Source organism: Sus scrofa, chromosome 3 (assembly GCF_054392235.1).
Source record: "Sus scrofa isolate SSC_HxYL_T2T_F1_AM1 chromosome 3, Sscrofa_HxYL_maternal_Yorkshire_Landrace_v2.0, whole genome shotgun sequence".
NCBI classification, from domain to species: domain Eukaryota; kingdom Metazoa; phylum Chordata; class Mammalia; order Artiodactyla; family Suidae; genus Sus; species Sus scrofa.
The window spans coordinates 57,925,167-57,949,803 of record NC_139385.1 but is presented as its reverse complement, the minus strand read 5'-3'; the positions used below and the strand labels follow the sequence as shown (position 1 = coordinate 57,949,803).

The following is a 24,637-nucleotide window of genomic DNA, read 5'->3' as shown; positions in this document are numbered from 1 at the left end:
GGTGGAAGTCGCCACTCAGGGGTCCAGTCCTAGGGGTGCAGCTGGCAGGAGAGGCTAGTGTAGGACCTGCTGTTCCCCTGGGCCTTGAGTGTTCTGCCTGTGTTGCTGGAAGAGGGACCTCTTCCAGGGCCTGAGTGTGGGCTCTTGTGTAACACTTGGAAATGAACTGTCTGGGGAGACACATGTGCTGACAAAGCAAAAGACTTTTTTGGGAAGGGGCGCCTGGGTGGAGAGCAGCAGGGTGAGGGAACCCAGGAGAACTGCTCAGCCATGAGGCGCATGGTCTCAGGCTTTATGGTAATGGGGTTAGCCTTCCGGGTTGTCTATGGCCAATCATCTTGCTTGCTGCCCATATTTGGTCCAGCTCAGGGTCCTTCCCGATGCTGCCAGTATCTCTCAGCCAAGTTGCATTCCATTGCAAAGTTTTCTGGGAGGTTGGCAGAACATATTATGGGCTGACGTCTCCTCCCTCCTTTTGGCCCTTCCTGAATTCTCCCAGTTTTTGGTGGCAGCACTGTGTTTCTTTGGGGATCTCCTGTTGTGTGACAGCTCACAAAGCGGTTATTATCATGTCTGGCCAAGGTGGGCGGTTTCTGTGAATGGTTCCCAAACACCCAGAGCTGTCATACTGGCCATGTGTGCTGTACCACATTTGAGTACCAGCAGAGTCGAACAAGTGAAAGGGGAAAAGGAAAATGTGGCTTTGATTTGATAAGCACCAAAATCTGTTTTGATGCAATTTAGGGATGAGTGTTTACATTTTTTTTTTTTTGGTCTTTTTTTTAGCTATTTCTTGGGCCGCTTCCGCGGCATATGGAGGTTCCCAGGCTAGGGGTAGAATCGGAGCTGTAGCCACCGGCCTACGCCAGAGCCACAGCAACTCGGGATCCAAGCCGCGTCTGCAACCTACACCACAGCTCACGGCAACGCCGGATCGTGAACCCACTGAGCAAGGGCAGGGACTGAACCCTCAACCACATGGTTCCTAGTCGGATTCGTTAACCACTGCGCCATGGCAGGAACTCCTACATTTTTTTCAGTACTATATAATTTGATCTTAAAACACTTTCACTACTTGGGAACTAAGAGAATAGAACATAATTGTATTAGGCAGGAAGTTCCCATTGTGGCTCAGTGGTTATGAACCCAACTAGTATCCACGAGGATGCGGGTTCAATCCCTGGCTTCGCTCAGTGAGTTAAGCCGTGAGCTGTGGTGTAGGTTGCAGGTGCAGCTCGGATCTGATGTTGCTGTGGCTGTGGCATAGGTCAGACACTGTAGCTCCAATTCAACCCCTAGCCTGGGAACTTCCAAGTGCTGCAGGTGCAGCCCTACAAAAAAAGACACTAAATAAATAAATAGGGCAGCCAGACATGACACATTATTCTGCAGGTTAAAGGAAAACACACTCTCTGAACTGTGCTCTGAAAACAAAGGCATCTGTAGTCAAATATGCTTGGGGCACCCAGGGAAGTGGTGGAGGCTGGATCTACCCATGTCCACAACTGTCTTCTTCCTGAGCCACAGAACTCCTGGCTTCATTCCACATACCTAGCCCAAGGAGCATGTTCTCAGCCTCCCTATAGCTTTGTGTGGCCTTCCGATAAAGCTCTGATCAACGAAATGTAAATTCAAGGTCTGGGAGGGGGTGACTTGGGGGAAGGCCGCTTTAAAGGGAGTTGCTTTATATTCCAGGAAGGATATCAGCCCCTCTCAGCCATCCCCCAGCCTGGAATGCAGTGTGATGACTGGACCTCCACAGTCATCTTGTTCCATGAAGCAGTCATAAGGTGAGAAACCACCTTAGTATGATGGACTAACCAAAAGAGAGGAGGAGCCTGGGTATTATTGCCCTGGATGGCCAACCCTCAGTCTCATTTAATGTGAGAATACACTTCTGTCTTGGTCTCATTGTTATTTTGGATTTTCTGATGAAGTCAGTTGAATCTAATCCTAAAAGAAATAGCTGGTGTAGAAAACTCACTTCTGGGACCATCATAGTTCATAGTAGTGAATTAAAGTCAGGGAGAACTTTTACCATAAAGAAACCTATCATGGGTGGAATTCTAAAGATGTCCCCTGAAGATTCCTATCCCTTGGTCATTCAATTAAACACTAGTCTAGGCACTGCTGTGATGGAATTTTGCAGATGTAATTAAGGTTACTAATCATCTGGCTTTAAGATAGAAAGCCAGTCTGGGACATCCAGGAATGGCTTCTGATCACAGGCTGGCATGCAGAGGAGTTGGCCAGAGAGATGAGGTGGAAGAGGCAAGAGAGATACCATAGATGACAAAGTCAAATGTGGAAAAGATTGGATGCACCATCGCTGGCTAAGGGGGTCTAGGAGCCTGTGAGCAGAGAGAAGCTGCTAGATTCTGCCCAAGGCTGACAGCGAGCCAGGAAAGGGGGTGCCACTGCTGCATCTCCCCTCCATTTGGAAACTGATGCTCCTCAGTCATCTGCATTGAAAAGGCTGGGTCCACTGTCTTCTGAAGGGACTTCTTTGTTGACGATTTCAGATGTCACTGCACCATCATCCTCTGCATCTGGAGGTGTCCTCCCCTCTCCTCCCTATGTGGAAGGTGCTGAGCTGCACTCTGTATGTCCAGGGCTGTGCTCCACTGTCTCTTGTATCACTGCCACTCTCCTTGCTTCCTCAGGGGTTCCTGCTCCACTGTCCAGTGCATTTTGAAGGCACAGCTGCAGTGTCCTCTGCATTTCGATGGCATTGCCCACTGCCCTCTGTATGCAAAGGCACAGCTCTGCCATCCACTTCCCCTTCCCTTCATTGCTCTGCTGTCTTCTGCATCTGGAATCTCTACTCCACATCCTTTGCTTTGGAAGGAATTACTCCCATGTTCTCTGCAACCCCAGTGCACTGTGCTGCTCTCCTCACAACCTCCTCTGTTGTCCTGCTATCTCCTGGTCCACTGTCCACTGCTCTTGGACCTCACTGCCCCACTGTCGTCTTGATTTCAAAGCCTCCCTCCTGTCCTCTGCATTGGAAGAACCAGCTGGAGCGAGGTGGAGACCCCACTGCTCTGGTCCCTGATCTTGTTTATTTTACTACCAGCACATCAGCCCATCCCTAAGGGCTCCATTGTGGCCTCATCAGCGCCCCCAAGGAACCCCAGAGACTGCCTGACCTTGGCAGGGAGGTCTCTGCATCTCAAAGCATCCTGGGAATGGTATTACTCCCCAAATCCCTCTAGTGTATCACTGCTACTCTCCTTGCTTCCTCAGGGGTTCCTCTATAACTGGAGGCACCCCTAAAGGTGCTTCTGGGGCTCTTCAGATGCCCAGGCTCCCCCTGCCACCCGGCTACTTCCTGCTCCCCACACCCTGAGACCAGCACTCTCCCCTCTTCTCACAGCCACTGCCCAGACCTGTATGGATCTGGTCCCTGAAGCCTGGCACAGTAGCACCTGCCTCTGGTGGGTGGAGGAGCGGGGAAGAGATGGCTGTGGGCTGGAATGGAGTCCTTACACCCCCTCCCCATTCCCCACAGGAAACATCCAGAGAGTGTGATGTGGGGGCGCCCTTGCCCTCCAGAATAAGGGCTGCTCTCCTGTGATGGGGGCTGGGACTGCCCATGACTGTGGCTCTCAGACCACTTGGCTCATCAGAATCCCTAGGGAGCTCACCAACTCACATACACCTGAGCTCCGACCCTGGATATTTGCAGCCCAGCACCTGCAGGTATTTCCAGTTTGGGCATCTGTTGAGACCTATGCTCCCACCAGCAGTGTGGATGGCCTTCATCTCTGCACGTCTTACTGGCCAAGTAGCCAGGCTCCAGCTCACGTAATAGCTCCCTCACAGCCCTGAAAAGACCAGTTCTCCAAATTGAAGCCTTGGGACATTGCCTCTTATCAAGAAGAGAAGGTCTCCAGGGGTAATGAACAGTTTTGTTATCGTTCCCATTCCTCAAAAGCTGCATTTTTAAAAAACCTTAATTTTATTTACTATTTTTTTCTTTTTATGGCCATACCTGCAGCATATGGAAATTCCCCAGGCTAGGGATAGAATCAGAGCTGCAGCTGCAGGCCTGTTCCACAACCACAGCAATTTGGGATCCTTAACCCACTGAGTGAGGCCAGAGATTGACCCTGCATCCTCATGGACACTATGTCAGGTTCTGAACCCACTAAGCCACAACAGAAACTCCCAAACTTGGCATTTCTTTGGGTGAGAGTATGTGATTTCATAAGCCACTCGCAGTTTTTGTGGCTTCCTCATGTTTTAGGGGCCCAGACTTATGTGACCTCACACACCTGGGGGAATATGTCCATACTTGACATTTTGTGGTGCCTGTGTCTCCACTGGCAGTAATCGTGCATTGCATAAACACATGATGAGCCCCTCACTTTGGATTTGACCTTCCCTAATGAAATGGAGGTGAGGGCAGAGCTCTCATTATAGGTCACCCAGAGAAGAAAGACCTGCCCTTTCAAAGAGGCCCAGAAAAGGAACTGCCCAGTTACCTTCTGGGGACGGTATCCTGCCTCCTGGGGACTGGGGGTTGGCCCACTTTGGACATCAGAAGGGCCTGCTGCGGGGATGACCTCTTGGGTGTCAGGGGGTTCCTTGGTCCTTGCCTGTGGTCTACCTGTTCAGCCCCATCCTCAGCCTGGGGAATGCACCAGCTGCCCGGAAAGGGGAAAGGCTGCTGCTACTGCGGAGCCCCAAGAGGGCTGTGTGTGCCTGTCCTCATCCTCAGCAGCTGTGAAGGGGCTCAGTGGCTGGGTCTGCAGTGCAGCAGAAAAGGCAGGAGAGCAGTGGTGGGAGGAGACGGGCAGGGCAGGTCTCTGGGCTGCTTCCAGCGTGGAAGACTGGAAGCTAGGGGGCCTTTCCCCGACTCTCCTGTCCTTCCTTCTGACCTTTCGGGTGGTCCTGTCCTGGACACAGGTGGCCTCTCATGGCTCGGTGCTCCAGCCCTTCCTCACCTGGTTGTGGCTGTCTCGAGAGGGAGTTAAAGTTCCAGGGCAGGACTGAGCAGCACGGGACAATGGTCTGGGCCTCCACAGGGGGGGCCCTTTGACCTCTTGAGCTGGCTAGCATTACTGAGGCATCTTAGCTATCTGGCCTCATTATTGACTTGTTCGGACTTGTGGTCAGCTGGTCCATTATGGGTTTTTTTGTTTGTTTGTTTCCATGAACAAGTGATGAACCTAGGAATCTGTTTGCAAAGTGGTCATTACAGTTCTCCTGGCTCCATTTCTTGCTGCAGATCTGAACCCCATATTCCAGTGGACTGAGATTCTTTCAACTCCTTATCCTGTTATCAGGACCACATACCTCTCCTGGTTTTGTGTAGTCAGCATTGAGCAGGAGATGGGTTCTGATTCAGAGCAGGTCACAGGCCAGCAGGAGCTATCATTTGTCAAGCACAATGATGTCACCCTGGTAATAGTTGGGTGGGCTTATCTTTTGGGCCTGAATCCCCTCTTCCAGGCCTCCACTCACTAGGAGCCTCTGCTGCCAGAGCCTGTATCTTCTCCAAACTATCTGGAGGGGACAGAGCGTGGAGCCACTTTTTCCTGGCAGTTTAAGACTTTTGGCATGAAACTCCTGGGCACCTGGGCAGAATGTGCCCATGAGAAGACTCGGGGGCAAGACAGCTCTGGAGGATGTGGACAGTGGTGCTGTCAGGAACATCCAGGACAAAGAAATGGATGCACGGCACCTCCAAAGAGGGACCACCTGTCAGCTTCCCTTGCACTTGCTGTGATGATGGGAGGAGCCTGCACTGGAAGCGATGCTATAATAGGGCCAGCAGCCCATCTCCGGCCTGTGTCTTGTTTCCTGAGTCCGGTTCTAGGAAAGAAATGTCTTCTCTTTCGATGATTTGAGGTCTGCTTTCTTCAAGTCTAGGGAGACATTTAAAGAAAATAATCTAGGAGTCCCCATCGTGGTGCAGCAGAAATGAATTCGACTAGGAATTGTGAGGTTGTAGGTTCCATCCCTGGCCTCTCTCAGTGGGTTCAGGATCTGGCATTGCTGTGGCTCTGGTGTAGGCTGGTGGCTGTAGCTCTGATTAGACCCCTAGCATGGGAACCTTCATAGGCCACAGGTGTAGCCCTAAAAAGACAAAAAAAGACTAAAAAATAAAAATTAAAAAAAAAATAGAGTAATCTGTGCTGGGGTCTGTACACGGGGCTGAGGAGGATGTGACAGTGAATAAAGTAACTTGTCTACGTGAGGGAGATAGACTCGTGAGCAGGTGCTAGGGAAGGAGCCTGGGGGAGGGGGCCAGGGAGCCTCTTAGCGAGGACCCCTGAGCCAAGTCTTAGGGGATGAGCAGAAGTGGGGTGAAAGCTGGGAACAAGAGTAAAGAGGAGGAAATCCTCTGGCAGGAAGAGGACAGAGGGGGTGTCGCAGGGAGGGAAGAGCATGGTGTAATCGCCAGGGTGCACTGAGGGGGGTCCAGTGGGTGGCCAAGGGCCTGGAGAGACCAGTTAAAGAATGCACTTCTTTTTTTTTTCCTTTTACAGCCATGCCTGTGGCATACGGAAGTTCCCAGGCTAAGGGTCAAACCAGAGCTGCAGCTGCAGGCCTGCACCACAACTACAGCCACACCAGATCCAAGTCTCATCTTGCAGCAACGCCAGACCCTTCACCCACTGAGCGAGGCCAGGGATTGAACCTGCATCCTCATGGATACTAGGTAGGGTTCTTAACCCACTGAGCCACAAGGGGAACTCCAAGATTTCACATCAGTCCTGAGGCTGGTGCGGGAACCACTGGAGGGTTTGAAACCAAGGAGTCACATGGGCTGATCCCCAGTATCAATGGTCCATTCTGGAGAAAAGCCCAGGAGGTGGCACTGGAAGGACACAGTGGAGCAGCAGATGCAGGGGTGAGGGACAAGAAGTCAGGGATAGTTTCATGGTTCAGGGTCACCATGGCAAAAATTCTCCTACTCAGTGGACTATCCCCACATACCTACCTCCCACCACACTGGACTGTGGTGGCCTGGGGGATGCTGACTCACATTGGCACTCAGTTTCTTCCTGCTAGGATTCAAGATGTGGCCTGCAGTGCTATGGGCTCTGACACCAGCTGATCTGGGAGAACAGGTAGCCTCAGACTGGCAGGACAGCCCTCTCTGTGCCGTGGCCTCTGTGGGCTCCTGGCTAGCGGGTGGTGGCGGGGAGGCTTCCACCCAGAGACCATCCAAGACAGAGCAGTGGGCACTCAGTGGGTTTCCTATTCCAGCCCCCAGACCACCTGAGGTCCAGCTCCATGTCCCATGCCCGGGCTCCTCGAATTCTCCATATCCCTATGATAAATGCTCACTTTAAAAATCTTTCAGCAGCCTAAGTGGATCTCTGATTCTTGCTAACAAAAGAGTAGTGACTTGCCGTGAGCTGTGGTATAGATCACAGACATGACTTGGATCCTGTGTTGTTGTGGCTGTGGTATAGGCCAGCAGCTGCAGCTCTGATTTGACCCCTAGCCTGGGAACTTCCATATGCCACAGGCACAGCCCTAAAAACAAAACAAACAAAACAAAACAAAACAGTAAAGCTCAAGAGTGGTAACGAAGGTGATGCTGTGCCCTAGCCATGATGATCTGTCCCCATGGGCTGATTTACAACCCATTCCTGGGGCACAGTGTGGACTATTGAGGCCAGAAGGAAGAGGAAGAAGCCCTCTTACCTGCTTCTTCGGTGAGAACTACTGGGTATCTCCTCTCTGTTTCCAGGAGGGTGGCACCAGGTAGCCAGAATGCCACACCTGGTGTCCTTGGGCCCAACTTCTGAATCAGGGCGGAGTCCCTCTACCTTGCCCAGGTCTCTACCTCCACACTCCCCTCCCTGACCTCAGGGCTGTGGGGTTTGGGGACCATCAAACTTCTGAGGATGTATGAGTCAGGGGTAGGAAAGTGACTCCAGGAAGTATTCCCAAGGGAATGAGGGCCAGCTTATCCCAGCTCATCCAAAGAATTTTAAAGGCCTGGAGTTCTCCCATTGCTCAGCAGGTTAAGGATCCAGCATTGTCACTGCTGTGGCTCTGGTTTCTGCTGTGGCAAGGGTTCGATCCCCGGTCCAGGAACCCCCATATGCCATGGGTGTGGCCAAAAAAAAAATAGAATTGTAATGGACCCCAGAGGGTGCAAGAGGAAGAGGGAGCATGCAGGTGTGCCCAGAAAGGTAAAAATAAAAGGAGGGGGCAGAATGCCTCTGGACTCCCCTCTCTACTTCTAGAAGCCCTCCAGCCCTGCTGCCTGCCAGCCCCACACCCCTAGAGGCTACTGCAGGGGCATTCCTGCTGCCCAGAGGCCCAGCCTCTACAAGGTCCACATGGTCTGCTCCTCCAAGGAATTCTATTTAGCAGCAGTTTCATCTCTTTCTCTTTCCAGCACCCAAGGCTGACCCCTGAGCCCCATGTGCTTTCCCAGGTGAGGCTGGGTGGAGGGGAGGAGACTGGGGCTGATTAGCCAGTCTGATGATAGACTGTTCCATCAGGATCCAGCTCCAGAAGAAGACTCCTTCCTGGCTTGGCCACTGGCTGGGGAAAGTTCCCTCTTCCATGCCTCACTTTGCCCATCTATCAAATAGGCAGATTCAGTATCTCCATCAACCCTCCTGCCCCTAGGCTAAAAAAGAGGCTTGGTATGGCTCACTTTTTTCTTGGCAGAACTCTTATCTTCAAAGTATATTAGAAACACATGAAAACAATAGCAGTAGCAACTGATTGGCTCGATTACAATAGCTGAGAAGAGGGTGGGGAGGAGGCAGGACCTGGGGGCCTGGGCTGCTTATTTCCCAAAGTTACAAGTGTTTCTAATCCTCCCGGGGAAGCTGGGACCTCCACTCTCCTGCTACTGGGAAGCCCAGGTCAAAAAACAATGAAGACTAAATAGCAGTTGCTAGTTGCACCACAGGTGGATTCTAGCAAGCTGGGAAAGGGCCCTTTCCAGCCTGCTGGCAGTAGGACTAAAGCTAGAGAGTCGAGTTTCTGTTGTGGCTCAGTGGGTTGAGAACCTGATACAGTGTCTGTGAGGATGTGGGTTTGATCCCTGGCCCTGCTCAGTGGCTCAGGATTGGGCGTTGCTGTGGCTGTGGCATAAGTCTGCAACTGCAGCTCTGATTTGACCCCTAGCCTGGGCACTTCTATATGCTGTAGGTGCAGCCATAAAAAGAAAAGAAAAAAAGAAAGTGATGGTCAGGGCAGTAATTCCTTCCAACAGCTCACTTTGGAGGAGGAGAGAGAAGAGGAGCAGGGGGCTCTGGGGAGACTAGCCCTTCCTGATGGCAGCCTCCAGGAAGCCAGCGAGCCCCCAGGGCAGGTCCTGAGCTCAGGTGAGTCAGAAGGGAAGGGTGAGCAGTGGGAACAGCCTGCCTTTAGCGATTGGGCACAGTAACAGGGCAGAGGGGTCAGGGGCTCCAGGGGAGGTGCTGGCCCTGGATCCCGGGACCTGAGGAGCACCCCCAGCCCCTTCCCTGCTGCAGCCTGAGCCTCAGCTCTGAGTCACCCTTTGATGAGGTTACATTTCCTGTCCGCACCCCGTTATTAACTTATTAACTGGACTCTTCCTTCTACCACTGCTTATTCTTGTCTTCTCCCCCCGCCCCCCGTTCCGGCTCTGAGAAAACTGCAGGGACAGCAGTGGGAAGGGTGGGGACTCAAACCTAAGTCACTTCTCTACCAAGGACCCCAGCGAGCAGCCCCAAACCCCTGTGCCCCTCACCCACCCTGACAACCAGGGCTGAGCTTGGGGGTCGCAGAGACAGACCCAGCTCTCCCTCCAGGGCTCCCGTGGGGACTGCTATGGAAACTCACAAGGAATTTCTGATACTTCTTTGAAAGCAAGGAACACATGTTTTTTGCACGCAAATTAGGAAGCACAGATGAGCAGAAGAGGATGAAAAATTGCCAAAGATGCCACTCAGAGGTTTTATGCCTTCATTCCAGGTATGACTTTGTAATCAGCTACTGGGACTTGTTAGTGCGCTGTGAGTAGCTTGCAGGTCAAAAGAGTCATTTCCACATCATTTTCTTTAATGACTGCCCACTGTGAGATGCTCATTTTCCCAATCCTTTCACGGTGGTGGTGAAGGGATTCATCCGGCTGTGCCCTGTATCATGAATAACGCTGATGGGAACATCATCCATCCGTTTAACAATATTTCCCCACGACCTGCTCAACTATAAGTTCCCTCTGGGTACTGGGCTCACAGCCATCGACAAAACAGAGGCCTGTGCAGGCACATCTCTGGGCATATTCTTGAGCGTTCTGTCATGACTGGATGATGGGACATTGCTGGGCGGAAGGACACACCTTTACTGGGATTCACCCTGCAAAGGCCAGTGCCCATCTGAGTGGCCCCTCAGAGAGTCGCTCTGGACACAGCCTGGTGGCCTCTCTGGCCCAGTTTGGCCTGGCAGAGGGCCCGGGCATGACTCGAGGGGACAGAGGAAGCTGGGACATGAACCTGGTTGCTTGGGCCAGAGCTTCACCGATGGCTGTTTTCCCAGGCTCTAGGTTTGGCTGCTGAGTCTGGGCACATAGTGTAAGAGTTGAAAGTGGGCCATCCTAGATAATCCAGAGGAGCCGAGGTGCTTCCCTCGCCTACTTCAGAGGCCGCCCTCGCAGGAGCATCTGCGGAGGGCAGAGTGCCCAGGCTCCCACCCCGGGCCCCTGGGGGCGGGTCCGGACCAGGCCCTGCCCCCACCCCCACCCCCCAGCTCAGGCCTCCGCCCCTGCCCTGGACGCTCTCCGGGCGGGTGCCCAGGTAGCCCAAACCTGTCGGGCCGGTTTCGAGAGCGGCGGGACCGAGTCTAGTGTAGGATGCATGGCCTGCCCTGTGCGCTGCCCGCACTCACGGCCGCCTGAGCCCGGACCCGACCTGCCCGCAGCCCACCGGCCGACCCCATGGTGCGCGCGCCGGGCCTCCTGGCGCCCCTGCTGGGCCTGGGCCTGGGGCTGGCCCTGAGCCTGCCGGGGGCGGGCGCGGCCGCCGCGGACTGCAGGGCCCTGGGTCGGGTGGAGCGCCTGGCGTTCACCCCGGCGGCCAGGGCCCGGTGGCTGGCCCCTCGCGTCCGCGCGCCGGGACCCCTGGACTCCCTCTACAGCACCGTGCGCCGCTTCCTCTCTGTGGTGCAGCTCAACCCCTTCCCGGCCGGTGAGTGTGCCCCTTCCCCGGGAGGGCCTCCGTGGCTATTGGGTCCCCACCCTGCACCCTAATTCCTCCTCCACCGCAGGGCGCGCTCACCCTTCGCAGGCACTTGGAGGGCAGGGTCCCCAACGCTCGCCCCCCCATCTTCCTCCCAGAAGCTCTGGGCACCCAGGACATCACCTCCCTGAGTCACCTTGGGCAACCCCCTTTCCTCTCAGAGCCTCACTTTCCCTGTCCTAAAGTAGAGGAAATTACGTGGGAAGTGCTGGAAGAGCTGGATGAGATTTTCTCTGGGTCTGGTGGTGCTAGGGATTGGGAGGACCAGGAGGGGCTGCAGGACCCCTCCCAGCCTGTCCCCTGCTTCTTAGGGAAAGAGCTGCTAGACAAGGTCCTTTCTCAGCCAGGCTGCTGGCTTCCCTGGAAGGTCCAGGAGGAGCGGTGGGCCAGCCACACCCTCCAAAGCCTTCCCGGGGTATTGTGGTCCGGGGAGGACCGCTTCTGGAGAACCCACCCTCACCTGGCAGTGGGGGTGGACACAGGGCTAGGGCAACCGCTGTCCCCAGATCCAGCTTGACTCTTTCCCTAGAGTTGGTAAAGGTCCTGCTGAACGAGCCGTCCTCTGTGAACGTGGATGAGGTGAGCACTGGCGCTGCTCCCTGGGGAGGGAGCTCAGGGTGAGTGCATGGGGCAGAAGGGGAAAGGCCTCCTCAGCTAGGCTTACTTTGCTGGGTGACCCCCAGGGTGGGGTCTCAGGTACCTTCCCCTCTTCTGACTTCACACCACAGCTCAGTCCTTAACTGGCCGAGGAGTTTGCAGTGAGCCCCACCTCTCGGAGTTCAGTTCCCCCTTTGTAAGATAGTAAATAGCAATAGGCATTGTGCATCTCTCAAAGTTCAAGGAGATGTGTATGATGTGCCTCCTGCCCCTTCCCCCCATCGGGCCTGTGCCTCCTTTCCCTTCTGGTTTCCCGCTGGCATCTCAGGAGCTGGAACAGGAGGGTTAAGACAGCCCCTCTGCCTTGCTGTTCATCCCAGGTGGTGCGGTATGAGGCAGGCTACATGGTGTGTGCTGTGATCGCCAGCCTCTACCTCGCGGTGGTGCCCATTGTAGGGCTCTGCTTCTGTTGCTGCCGTTGCCGCCGGCGCTGTGGGGGCAGAGTGAAGATGGAGCACAAAGCAATGGCCTGTGAGCGAGGCACCCTCATGGCCTTCCTGCTGCTGACCACCCTCGTGCTGCTGTGAGGGGCGCCCAGGTCAGGTGGGAGGTGTGGGCTGAGGCCCAAGGGGCCCCCCCGGGCATCCAGCCAGCCCCTTTCTCCTCCTCCATCCCCTCAGGATCGGTATGGTCATTGCCTTTGTGACCAACCAGCGCATTCATGAGCACATGGGTCCCAGTGCCGAGGCTGTGTCTGAGACTCTGCTTAGCCTCCGGGGTCTGGTCTCCGATGTCCCCCTGGTGAGCACCAAGTGACCCCTTACCCCCACGTCCCCCGGTGTAGGGGCTAAGCAAGACAGAATAGGGTGGGTCCTGCAAATTAGAAAGTGTGTCCCTTTCAGGAGTTCCCATTGTGGCTCAGTGGGTTAAGAACCTGACTAGTATCCGTGAGGATTGATCCTGGGCCTCGCTCAATGGGCTAAGGATCTGGCATTGCCATGAGCTGTGGTGTAGGTTGCAGACGCAGCTTAGATCTGGCATTGCTGTGGCTGTGGCATAGGCCAGTGACTGGGGCTCGCTGTGCCTCCTATTTCACCTCTAGCCTGGGAGCTTTCATATGCCCCGGGTGCAGCCCTAAAAAGAAAAGGAAAAAAAAAAACAAAAAAAAGTGGAGTTCCCATTGTAGCTCAGCTGTAACGAAAAGTCTGGCATTGCCAGGAGCTGTGAGCTCTGGCGTAGATTGCAGATGCAATTCGGATCCTGTGTTGCTGTGGCTGTGATATAGGCCAGCAGCTATAGCTCTGATTTGACCCCTAGCCTAAAAAAAAAAAAAAAAAAAAAAAAAAAAGTGTATGCCTTCCAGCATGCACATGACTGCCCCCTGCTGGAGGCTTGCTGTTATCCATAAACGTACCCACAGTATCTTCAGGACGCCCTGCTGTCCTGGGTCAGGAAGGGCTGGGGAAAGGACAGGAGAGGGGCTGTCTGGGGACAGAGAAAGAACATACTTGTGACCCTGTGTTTTCCTAGGAGCTGCAGGCCATGGCACAGCAGTTTTCCCTTCCTCAGGAGCAAGTCTTGGAGGAATTGGATGGTGAGGGTTCCAGCTGGCAGTCCCTGCCCAGGCCTGCCTTGGGGACGCCCTCTCATCCCCTCATCCCCTGGGAACACCCTCTCAGAGGCAGGGATCGGGCCCAGCTGAGCAGCGCAGCAGCCCCCTGCTGCAGGACAACCCTGGGGAGCCCAGGGGAGGATGGATAGCCTGGCAGGGGGTGGGGTGGGTTAGGCTTCTGGGGCCCAGCCCTATGGACTGCCCTGTGCTCTCCAGGTGTCGGCGGGAGCATTGGGAACACGATCCACACCCAGCTCAAGAGCACAGTGTATGAGATGCTGGCCTCAGTGCTCAGCCTGGGCCAGGGTGAGAGCCTCTGGGGAGACAGGCCCTGCCCTCACCCAGCCTGCATTTCTTATGCCCCTTCAGCAGGCCCCACCCCTGACTTTCCCACGGCTTTATCCTAGGGTCCCTTCTGGCATCCCTGCCCACTCCTGACTTAGTGTGCCCTGGGGCAGTCTCCACCCTAACTGCAGAGATTAATGACCTCTGGTCCCTCAGGTGGGGGCGGGAAAGACATTCTGCCTCTCGCAAGGCCTCCGAGGAGGCCACTGGTAGCAGTGCAGACTGCTGAGTCCAGAGGTGGGTCTCTCAGCCCTGCAGGTCTCCGTGGACCACCTCCGAGCCCTGAACGCCACCTCCGTGGAGCTGCAGGAGGGGCAGCGGACCCTGGGGCCAGCTGTCCGGGGCCACCGGGAACGTCTCCTGGCCCTGCTGCGGGAGCCCAGCTGCCAGGGCTGCGCAGAGGCCCTGAACAGAGCCCATGCTCTGGAGCTGGGAGCCGACTTCAACCAGGTGCTGGCCCAGAGCGGAAGCCCCTTGGAAGCTGGCTGCTCCGGGAATCCTGGGCAGCCTGGGTCCTGGGTATTTCCTGAAATGGACTCCTGATCCCTCTCCACGCACCTAGGGTTAATGGCCGTCAACCTGGCAGCTGGGCGAGAGCTTTCCTGGGCCATGCGCTGTGCTGTGAGCCTCATGTGGATTAGCTTCTTGAGTTCTCACTGCCACCCAGGGTCTTTGGGGCTATAATAGTCCCCCTCTTGCACACAAGGACACTGAGTGTTCAGAGGCCTCTGCCCCCCCTTCTATCCCTCCCAGGCCTCTCTGTGGACTTTGTCATTATACCCCCCTACCCCCTAAACCATTTCAGGTACCCTCAGTAGACGATGTCCTGCATCGGCTGAAAGGTGTCCCAGAGGCCAACTTCTCCAGCATGGTCCAAGAGGTGAGTGCCTGCACTGGTCTCTCTGACTTCTCCCCCATGTACTTGGGAACTCAGATGCCAGGGGCCTCAGTTACCCACTTGGGGGTGGGAACCCAGTTGAACATAAGACTTGAGTCAAGTCAGGGCCTTATCTGCCAAGTGGTGCCCTGGGCTGTGGGCTCACAATGCTGATCCTTGAGAGCACACGGTCTGATGGGGAAGGCAGGCCTGGAGCTCAGAAGGAAGAGTTAGGGCCCTCAAGGGGTTGGGGGGTTGGGGGCTGGGGATGGCAAGGCGCAGGCTTGCAAGCTGAGCCCCTGAGGGCAGGCAGGCTCTCTTGGGTGGAGCCCAGCTGTGGGGGGAGGGTGCAGCGTGAGTCAGCACCTGTGACCCAGGGCCTGGAAAATGCCAGGGAAACAATGAGTCAGCTGTGCTAGGTGACTAGAGCAGAAGGTTCCAGGAGGAAGGAAGTGGGAGCTGAGGCTGGAAGAATAGGTTGGAGCTGGACTTTAAGGAAAGAGACCTGGCAGTTGTGTGCAGAGTGGCTGAGAGTCTACTGCAATAGTCTAGGCAAAAGGGGTGGGGACAGAAAGGAGCAGTGTTTGCGGGAGTTGGCTCAGGCCAAACCAAAGGGAGGGGAGAAGAAAGCATTGACCAAGAGCAAAGGGAAGCTGTTTCCTGATTTCCTGGGTGGGGAGCACCAGATGGGGTTGCGTTTTCTCTGGACCTGTCCCCAAGCTGGGACACCTGGGCAGAGAGCAGGAGGCACAGCTGCATTTGGTTCCTGCAGGAGAACAGCACCTTCAATGCCCTTCCGCTCCTGGCAGCCTTGCAGACGGCTGATGTGGTCACAGGTGAGGTCCCGCCTGAGGGGCTGGGCTGGCTGGCTGCCCAGGATGCCCCCACCCCACCCCCACCAAAGAGGCTTGTTGCAAGAGGAATGGGGCAGTGGTATGGAGAAGGTGAAGGCTGTCCTCTTGGCTGGGCCTGGACAGAGAGTGGACCACCTCTGTGTGTCCCAGATGTTCTTCCTGTCCATCCATCTCCTCCCTGGGCCCCTGGGTGTCTTCTCCATCCCATATGCCCCTGCTGCTTTGGGCAGAGCTGAAGAAAGTGGTGGCCCAGCAGCCTGCAGGGCTGAGGACCCTGGTGGAAGCGTTCCCAGGCTGGGAGGCGGCTTCTCGCTGGAGCCGGGCACTGGAGGAGGTGGAGCAGAGCAGCCGCCCCTACCTGAAGCGGGTGCAGAGATACGAGAAGTACAGGTGCCTGGGATCCTGGGGGGAGGGGGGTGGGATGGGCAGCTCAGCTTCTCAGCCACCCAGTTTCTAGCCCTCATCACCCTCCTTGTACTAAGTCCCTGCTTCCATTTAAGCCAAGATCCTGACTCATTGGACCTTGGTGTCCCCACCTGGGCAGTGTGCCCTGAGGATCTGAGCCTGGGGACCCAGTAGGAATAGTGGGGCCTTAGGAAGCATCCACCCCACACTGCGTAAGCCCCAGCCTTGGGGATCTGGTCCTACCCAGCCACTAGATCCTCCATTGGCCTCTCCTATGCCCATTACCTTCCTCTCAGTGACACTCCACCTTCTCCTCGGCAGGTGGATTGTGGGCTGCGTGCTGTGCTCCATGGTCCTGCTTGTGGTGGTCTGTAACCTGCTGGGCCTCACCCTGGGCATCTGGGGGCTCTCTACCAGGGAGGACCCCAGCCACTCAGAAGCCAAGGGCGAGGCCGGAGCCCGTTTCCTCATGGTGTAAGGAGGGCTTGGGAGAGGGGTAGGGTTTCTCCCTGCTGGGCTGGCATGTTGCTCTCTTGCCTATGGATGGAGCCTAGTGTAGCTGCAGGAGCCAGTCCTGGGACTCAAGAGACTGAGCTCTAGTTCTGCTTCTGGGCCAACTTGCTGGGTGGCCCTGGGCAAATTAGAACCCATCTGGGCCTTGGCGTCCTCACTGGTATCAAAGGGTTGGCCTAGAGCTGGAAGGGCAGATAAGCAGTGCTTCCCCTTCCCAAACCGGTGGCAACTCTAATAATCGATGAGCCTGGAGACAATCTCAAAATGCTTCTTAACCCAGCATCTGCAGCACCACTCATAGGACATGACCACCAGAGATAGAATCTGTTGGCTATTCTCAGACTAGTCCCATTCTAAGGCCGGGGCTGCCTCATTCACTTATGCAGGTTGGTCATGCCAAAAGGGTGCCCAGCCAAAGGCTCATGTGAGTGAAATCCAGCCTGCATTTCACCCTCCAAGCCTTAGACCCCAGGATGGGACCATGCCCGTATCACAGAGAAGCCCTGGTCAGCAGCACAGATCCTACCTAGATGCTCCAGGTTGCTGCCACCCCTGCTGGAGGTCATGGCTGGCCATGTCAGGTGGCCCTGTTGAGGCTGAGCTCTGGAGCTGATCACCTCCATGTGCCCTAGGCCCAAAGGCCAACCCGCCTGGCTCCTTGTTTATTTATTTTTTTTGGCCATCCTGTGGCATATGGAGCTCCTGGGCCAGGGATCAGATCCAAGCCACAGGCGTGACCTGCAGCTATAGCAATGCTGGATCCTTAACCCACTGTGCTGGGCCAGCGATTGAACCTGGGTCCCAGCACTCCCAAGACGCTGCCAATCCCGTTGCACCACAGTGGGAACTCCCATCCTGGCTTTTTGAGCAAAGGAGTGGCCCTCTCCTCTAGGCTGCCAGGGCCTGCCAGGGGACTGGCTATGTGGGGGGTGGGGGTGGGGGGACAGTCAGCAGTTCTGAGTCCTCACTCCTGCCCTGGAGGCTGAGTCCTCTGAGCTCCTTTCCCTAAAGTGGCCGGGGGCTGACTCACTGACCATGCTGGCCCTGGGATGGAGATGGGGGCAGAGGGTATGGTCCAAGGCTACCTCTCACTTCCCTCCCATCTCAATCCTGTCCTCACCTTCCCCAGGGGTGTGGGCTTCAGCTTCCTCTTCTCCGTGCCCCTCATCCTTCTTGTCTTCGTCACCTTTCTGGTGGGCGGCAATGTGCAGACGCTGGTGTGCCGGAGCTGGGAGAGCGGGGAGCTCTACGAGGTGGGCCTGCCCTGCTCTGGGACCCAGAGTGGCGTGGAGACAGATGTAGGCAGAGCAAGAGGTTTAGAAGGAAGTGGGAGCCTAAGGGGGCAAGAGGGAGAGAGACAAGAGGAATGATGGAGATGGGGAAGGGGCAGAAAACCAGCAATAAATAAAGGGTGAGAGAAAAGAGCCAGCAATTCTGGGAGGCTGTCCAGCCCCCAGGCAGGGACCCTGAGGGGTGGCACCCAGCCCTGAGCCCCTTGATCTAACGCTGAGTCTGGGAACTGGGGTTCCTGGTTCCCTATCACATCCAGCAGGGGAGCCGAGATGCTGGCCTGGATCCTCTGCCAGAGACCAGACTGGCCTCCTCCTAGAGATTCATGGGGAATGTCCCTGCCAGGAGTTAGGGTCCAGGGGTGATTTGAGTTAGAGGCAGGTTTGGGCTGGAGTCACAGAAGTGTGTATGGTCTGGGCTGTGCCAGGGCGCTGTGGGACTAGGCCTTGTGCTGGGGTGGCCTCACCCCCCAACTCCAGGCCCATCCCCTACTCTGTGCCCCATCCGCAGTTTGCAGACACCCCAGGGAACTTGCCCTCATCCATGAACTTGTCCCAGCTTCTCGGCCTGAAGAAGAACATCAGCATTCTCCTGGCCTATCAGTGAGTGGGAGGCCTGGGCTGGGGGACGGGGTATGAGGAGAGGCTGAAGTGAGTGTCCCATTAGGGTGTCACCAGCCCCCACCTGCGCTCCTTCTGTCTCATCTCCTACACCTGTGATTCCTCCTCAGGCAGTGCAAACAAGGGGCCGCACTCTGGAAGGTCCTGCAGCTCAACGACTCCTATGACTTGGAGAAGCATCTGGATATCAGCCAGGTGAGAGAATCTTCTGAAACACCACGGGGAACCCCTCCTGCAGATTCCCCCCTTTTCTGGTCGTGCTTTTGTGGAGGGGTCATCCCCTTGAACCCAAAAAGTCTGTAAGAGTGATTGAGGTACCTCACAGGCAGAGGACTCAAGTGCCAGCTTAGGGCCTGGCCTATGGCTTAGAGCCCAGGGAAGGTTCCAGGGTGTGTGGGTGAGTGCGTGCATGCCTGGAGGCAATGACCAGCTCTGAGCGCTGTGCTCTGGGAAAAAGTCAACACAGCTGAGGTTGAGGCCTGGACAGTGAGTGAGAGGGCTGGGGTGACCAAGGCCAGGCATTGGTTGGGATGCTCTAGTTGGGAGTAGGGAGGTTGGGAAGGGGGTGTGGTAGTGGAAATGATGGTGATGAAATTGGATACCACTGGAGGAGGGGTCACCATAGCCCCCGCCTGAGCTCACACAGCCAGTAGGTAGTGGCTGGATCTGAACACCCACATCGCCACCATGAGCCTGTTTCCTAATCACTGGACTTTGCCAGAACTCGGTTTGTAGAACTATAGAGACTTCTCCACGCTGGCAAGAGACAGTTCTATAACAAAGAAAAAGAAGAGCTACCTTATGAGAGGAGAAGTACTCCGAGCATGTGGTTCTCCTAGGGGTGCACAGAAGCTGTGAGCCCTGCCTCCTTTCCTCCCTCTGTGCCTAAATGAGGGAAAGGGGAGCTGCTGTGGCTCTGGGGCCCCCAGGAGCCCTTCCCCAGCATATCCTGGGAAAACCCACATTTCTCCCACCTGCCTCTCTCCTTACTCCTCCTAAAATGCTGACTCCTTGTTCTGCATCCTCTCCAGAAACCTTCCAGCTGCTCTTGAACCCACCACTAGGTCCTGGCCCACAGGGTAGCATAGCCCAGTGGTCCAGATTTCTGTCCCAACCCCCTGCCTTGAACTGTGGAACCTGAAGCAGTTTCTCTAATGCCGTAGCAGCCTCCTCCTTCAGCATCTCTAATCTGATGAGAGGTCCACCAAGCAGGCGCTGTCCTCATGCGAGGCCACAGGGTGCAGACTGGCCAGGACAGGCTGTGGCAGGGGGCCTGGGCGGTCCAGGGAAGGGAGGGGTTTAGGTCACAGAAGAGTCTGGGCAGATGGGGCTTCAGGTCCACAGGGACTGGGCAGTGCTTGGGGGTCATCTGGTAACATACCAAGTGTGACCTTAGAAGAACTTGTCCTCCAAGGAGATAATAATGAGCTGACGATGCAGAGGTAAGTAAGACAAGGTGTGCTTTCCAGGGCACCAGGAGGGCTCTGCCCACCTTCAGACGTTCCCTGTACCTGTTACAGATGCTGCTCTAAGGAACACCCCCCACCCCCCGCCCTGACAGGATGGGCCTTTTCTCCCTCTGGGCAAGGCGGTATCAGGGATGGGGAGAGGGGCACCGAGCTGGGCTCCATCCTCTGATGCTCCTCTCTAGCTTCAGTGTCTCATCTATTCAACACCGAGGCTGAATTTCATGCCCTTTAAATCTCTCCCAACAATGGTTGGAAAAGGTCGAGTCCTGTTTTAAACTGTGCTCTGTCTTAGAGGTGTGATTGTGTCTATTCACTCACTCATCCATTCATTCTTACACATTCAACAAACTTGTACCACACCCACCACATGAGAGCCTCTGCTCTAGAAACTGAGGATTTGGTACAGAGTGGGCAGACAAGGTGCCCCCCACCCACTATGGAGCTGATGGCCATAAACAAGTACCCAAATAAGAACATAGCAAACAGGAGTTCCCACTGTAGCTCAGTGGTTAATGAATCCAACTAGGAACCATGAGGTTGAGGGTTCGATCCCTGGCCTTGCTCAGTGGGTTAGGGATCCGGTGTTGCCGTGAGCTGTGGTATAGGTCACAGACACGACTCGGATCCCCTGTGGCTCTGACTCTGGCATAGGCCAGCAGCTACAGCTCCAATTAGACCCCTAGCCTGGGAATCTCCATATGCCGCGGGTATGGCCCTAAAAAGACAAAAAGACAAAAAAAGAAAAAAAAAAAAGAGCATAGCAAACAGGTGCAATGAAGACCTCAACACATGGCGATGTGATCGGTGGGCCAGGGAAGCTGTTTTATATTGGATGGCCTGGGAAGGTCTGTGTTGCTGTCCTGTAGCCAGATGAGTGCTGAAGAGAGAGGGGTCTTGGTAGGGGTGAGTTGGACTTGGGGGGGTGGGGTGGGAAGCAGAAGCCTGCTGGGAGCCTGTCTGGAGCCATGAGCATTCAGAGTGGGGGCCCTGAGGGCCAGGTGACCTGTCACCTAGGATAGCAGCTCTGGGGTCCTGGCTCAGCCACTGGGCGTAAACCCACCCTGCCCCCTTGCCTCCTAGTACACGGCCAAGCTGCAGCAGGAATTGCAGAAACTCGAAGTGGAAGTGAAGAATCTGGAGCTGCTGAGCCCAGCTGCCCGCCAGGACCTGCAGGCCCTGCAGAGCAGCGGGCTCGAGAACATTCACTATCCCAGCTTCCTTGTCGAGGTCAGCAGTGGGTACCACAGGCCAGACTGTGGCAGAACACAGGGGCCTGCGAAGGGAAGGGAGGTGGGAGATGTCTCGACTTGCCTTGCCCTTCCACCTTCCCTCAGCTCCTCTGAGGGTCCGTGGGGCCTCTTCTGTTGGCCCCAGGCCAGGTGGTGTTACCACCTGGACTGGGCGGAAATGAACGTGCCCCAGCAGAGCAGCACACGTCGCTGTTCGTGGTCCTGAAGCCCGTTGCTGTAGCTAAGGCTGGTGGGACATCACCTCTCCATTGGTTTACACCAGAGGGCGCCTCACTTTTTTTTTCTTTCTTTCTAATGGAAAAGGTCTCATATATCTCACAGCTTCAGGTCAAACCCGCTGTGACTGATGTATCACAGTAGACTTAGCTGGTGTGGGTACTTTTGAAAAGACTGGGAATTCAGGGGCTGGGAGAGCTGAGGTTCACGCCCTCTTGGCTTCTCTTGTCTCCAGATCCAGAAGCCTGTGGTGAACACCAGCATGGAGAAGCTGGCCCAGGAGCTGGAAGGACTGTCCCAGACCCAAGTGAGAAGGGAGCAGAGACCCCAATGGGCAAACAGAGGACTGAGGACCCCCACCCCTGAGGCTGAGGCTGTGGGTGCCTGGCTAGGATGAAGGGCTTTGCAGTGTCAGTCCTGACTCGATTTCTACCCTCGATTGGCTGGGTGGCCCTGGGCAAATCATGCTACCTCTCTGGGCCTTCGTGTCTTCATATCTACAAGTGGGTTATTCCCCTACCTCAGATTGGGTAAGGCAACTGGTCTGACATTTGGGCAGGTGTTTCTAGGGGCTTACTGCTTGTGGAATCCACTGACACAGGTACTGTGAGGAGAGCACAATAGATCTGGACAAATGCCCTCTGCAAACTTAAACTCTACTTGAAAATAGCATTTTGTGTTTATAAATATTAAGAGTTAAAAAACGTTCTATTCAGGGAGTTCCCACTGTGGCTCAGTGGTTAGTGAATCTGACTAGGAACCATGAGGTTGTGGGTTCAATCCCTGGCCTTGCTCAGTGGGTTAAGGATCTGGCGTTGCTGTGAGCTGTGGTGTAGGTCCCAGATGCGGCTTGGATCCCGCGTTGCTGTGGCTCTGGCGTAAGCCGGCAGCAACAGCTCTGATTAGACCCCTAGCCTGGGAACCTCCATATGCTGCGGGAGCAGCCCCAGAAAAGTCAAAAAGACAAAAAACAAAAAAATTGTCTTCAAAACATCTCATAGGCACTCCCGCATCCCCCCTTAATGGGTGATGGGTGGAGCAAGGCAAATTTGTCTGTTTCAGCAGGTACCACTCTTGGACAGTTTCTATGGCATCTAGCGAGCTACGGTGGGACCTAGAACTTGGGCTCAGGCCCCCAAAGCTAGATTTGGCCCAGGAGCTTAAGGAAGCCACAGTCTTCGGCCTTAAGCCCATTTCCCACCTCCCTGTCTAGTTGAACAGTTTGGTAAAGGATGTTCTGGCAGGGCTGTCTTGGCCCAGGCACAGTGCCATTCTGATCTGTCTCCCCTCAGGGCAGTTCTCTGCTGGGGCAGCAGCTGCAGAAGGAGGCCCAAGGGCTCAGAAACCTCCATCAGGAGAAGGTCCTCCCCCAGCAGAACCTCTTGGTAAGTTTGGAGGCCCAGGGAGCTTGAGACCGGGGTTCCAGGGAGGAGAAGCAGGGAGGGGCCTAACAGAGGGAGGGGTGCTGGGCAGACTTGCTTCCCAGTGATCTTTTCCCCTAACCAGTTCTGATCTCCTTCACAGGCTAAGCTCAACCTCAGTGTCCAGGCCCTGGCGTCCTCTGCCCCACATCTCCAGGTGGCTGCTGGCGATGGATGGGGGGTAGGGGGTGGAGCAGGTGGGCAGCAGAGGGAGGAAGGAAATATGGGCCTGGGTGTCTTGGGATCATGCCTGCTCCACCTGGTCCCCTTGGAGGTTGAGGGTGGGGTAGGAAGAAATGAGGGGTGTGGCAGATCCTTGAGGACTGCTATCTTTGGTCTCTGTGTCCTTAGGGTCTAACCCCCCCACCCAACCCCCCTCCTAGGTGAGTGTGTTGTACATGGTGTGTTGAGTTCACAAATGCATGAATGAATGAGTGGCAGTTCCCTGACTGAGCAGGACACCAAGCTGAGCCCCTCTCCCTTCCCCCAGCTGGAGACCTCAGGTGTCCTGGACAATGTCACTCACCTGGAAGGAGAGCTGCCAGCCTGGGCCATCCGTATCCTGAGGAATGTGAGCGGAGACGATGGGGCGGGGGCAGGGGCAGGGGGCTGCCTCAGAGCCAGAGGCGAGTTGAGGGGTTCTGGTACACGGGACTCTCACCCTCAGGCTCCCCCAGCTCTGCCCCGTCACTGTGGCTCTCAGGAAAGCCAGCTCATCCTGTCCTGATGGTGCCAGGCCCCAGGGGGCAGGGGAGCTGACCCTGGGACTCCTACCAGCCCAGGGTCCCTCTCTTTCTTGCAGGAAAGTGAGTGTTTCCTGACCCGGGAGATGGGCTACTTCTCCCAGTACATGGCCTGGGTGAGAGAGGAGGTGAGTGGGGGTTCAGATCCTCTGACAAGCTCTTCACCCTCTGCTGCCCCCGGGGTGCCCTAGGCCTTCGGCATTGAACCCAAACTCCCAAACCCACCATCTGGCTGGCTGCCTTCTGTCCACTCAACCTCTGCTACAGCCCTTCTCTGAGGCCCATGGGCCTGGCTGGCCATGGCTTTCTAGAACCTGCTGTCCACACCTGGCTCCCTGCCCTTCCTCGTGCTGGTCCTCTTGCCCAGCCTGTCTGAGGCCACCCAGCCCTTGAAATCCATCTCCTCCTTCAGGCTGTCTGCCCCCACCACCATGTGCTAGGCCGGCAAGGGTCTTCTTTAATTGTGATTGTGTCCGTGCATGCATGTGTGTGTGTGTGCGCGTGTGCACAGTGCACAAACATGTGTTGCCTCCCTGTGAGAGTGTGATGTAGAGAACAGCTCTGGGCACACAGTAGGAACTTAACACTGGCTGGTGACTGAGTCGGGGGGAGGATGAATGATGAGATGACGTCAACATGTCTTCACCTCTGTGTGTCTGTGCACAGCTGTGCCCTGGCTCCCCATTGTGTCCCTGGGCCCATCTGTGTTCCTGCCAACCTCTCTGAACACCTGTGGGTCTGGGTGTCTTGCATGGACCTGCATCATGTTGCCACCACAGGTGACCCAGCACATTGCCACCTGCCAGCCCCTCTCTGGAGCCCTGGACAATGGCCGTGTGATTCTGTGTGACATGGTGGCTGACCCCTGGGTGAGTGTCCCCCAGTTCATCGGGGCTGGTGGACATGAAGCCCCCATGGGAAGGGCAGCTGAGCAGGGCCCTGCTCCAGGCCTGCCCCCAGTCCTTCCCTCCAGCTCTGAGATTGCTAATCCACGCCCCTCGTGGAGTCGGGAGGAAGGGGGTGCCAGTGAGGTGGGAAGATGCCGCTGCCCAACCACCGTCAGCTGACCTCACATCCTGTTCCAGAACGCCTTCTGGTTCTGCCTGGCCTGGTGCACTTTCTTCCTGATACCCAGCATCGTCTTTGCTGTCAAGACCTCAAAGTACTTCCGGCCCATCCGGAAACGCCTCAGGTGAGGCTGCCAGGACTGGGGATAGGGGTGGGGGCAGCAGGGACCCA

The 24,637-nt window shown here is 55.8% G+C and overlaps 1 protein-coding gene across 12 annotated transcripts in view; it reads left to right on the top strand.

Annotated features, from left to right (window-relative positions):
- Nucleotides 1–24,637, top strand: part of PROM2 (prominin 2) — a 32,852-nt gene that overhangs the window by 1,637 nt on the left and 6,578 nt on the right. For 4 of the 12 annotated variants that reach the window (XM_021087069.2, XM_021087068.2, XM_021087067.2 and 1 more), the window contains exons 1-22: nt 10,775–11,135; nt 11,716–11,765; nt 12,164–12,366; nt 12,464–12,584; nt 13,314–13,377; nt 13,612–13,701; nt 13,991–14,190; nt 14,546–14,620; nt 15,390–15,453; nt 15,702–15,861; nt 16,198–16,350; nt 17,519–17,642; nt 18,190–18,281; nt 18,410–18,494; nt 20,849–20,995; nt 21,470–21,541; nt 22,527–22,619; nt 22,759–22,812; nt 23,146–23,226; nt 23,458–23,526; nt 24,178–24,267; nt 24,484–24,590. In XM_021087069.2, the coding sequence (XP_020942728.1) occupies nt 10,886–11,135; nt 11,716–11,765; nt 12,164–12,366; nt 12,464–12,584; nt 13,314–13,377; nt 13,612–13,701; nt 13,991–14,190; nt 14,546–14,620; nt 15,390–15,453; nt 15,702–15,861; nt 16,198–16,350; nt 17,519–17,642; nt 18,190–18,281; nt 18,410–18,494; nt 20,849–20,995; nt 21,470–21,541; nt 22,527–22,619; nt 22,759–22,812; nt 23,146–23,226; nt 23,458–23,526; nt 24,178–24,267; nt 24,484–24,590 (2,444 nt within the window). In that variant the 5' untranslated portion in view covers nt 10,775–10,885. Of the gene's footprint in view, nt 1–8,742; nt 8,847–8,891; nt 9,312–9,819; nt 9,925–10,774; nt 11,136–11,715; nt 11,766–12,163; nt 12,367–12,463; nt 12,585–13,313; nt 13,378–13,611; nt 13,702–13,990; nt 14,191–14,545; nt 14,621–15,389; nt 15,454–15,701; nt 15,862–16,197; nt 16,351–17,518; nt 17,643–18,189; nt 18,282–18,409; nt 18,495–20,848; nt 20,996–21,469; nt 21,542–22,526; nt 22,620–22,758; nt 22,813–23,145; nt 23,227–23,457; nt 23,527–24,177; nt 24,268–24,483; nt 24,591–24,637 lie in introns of those variants that run through there. The other 8 variants (XM_085018450.1, XM_085018449.1, XM_085018452.1 and 5 more) reach the window with 6 other exon arrangements.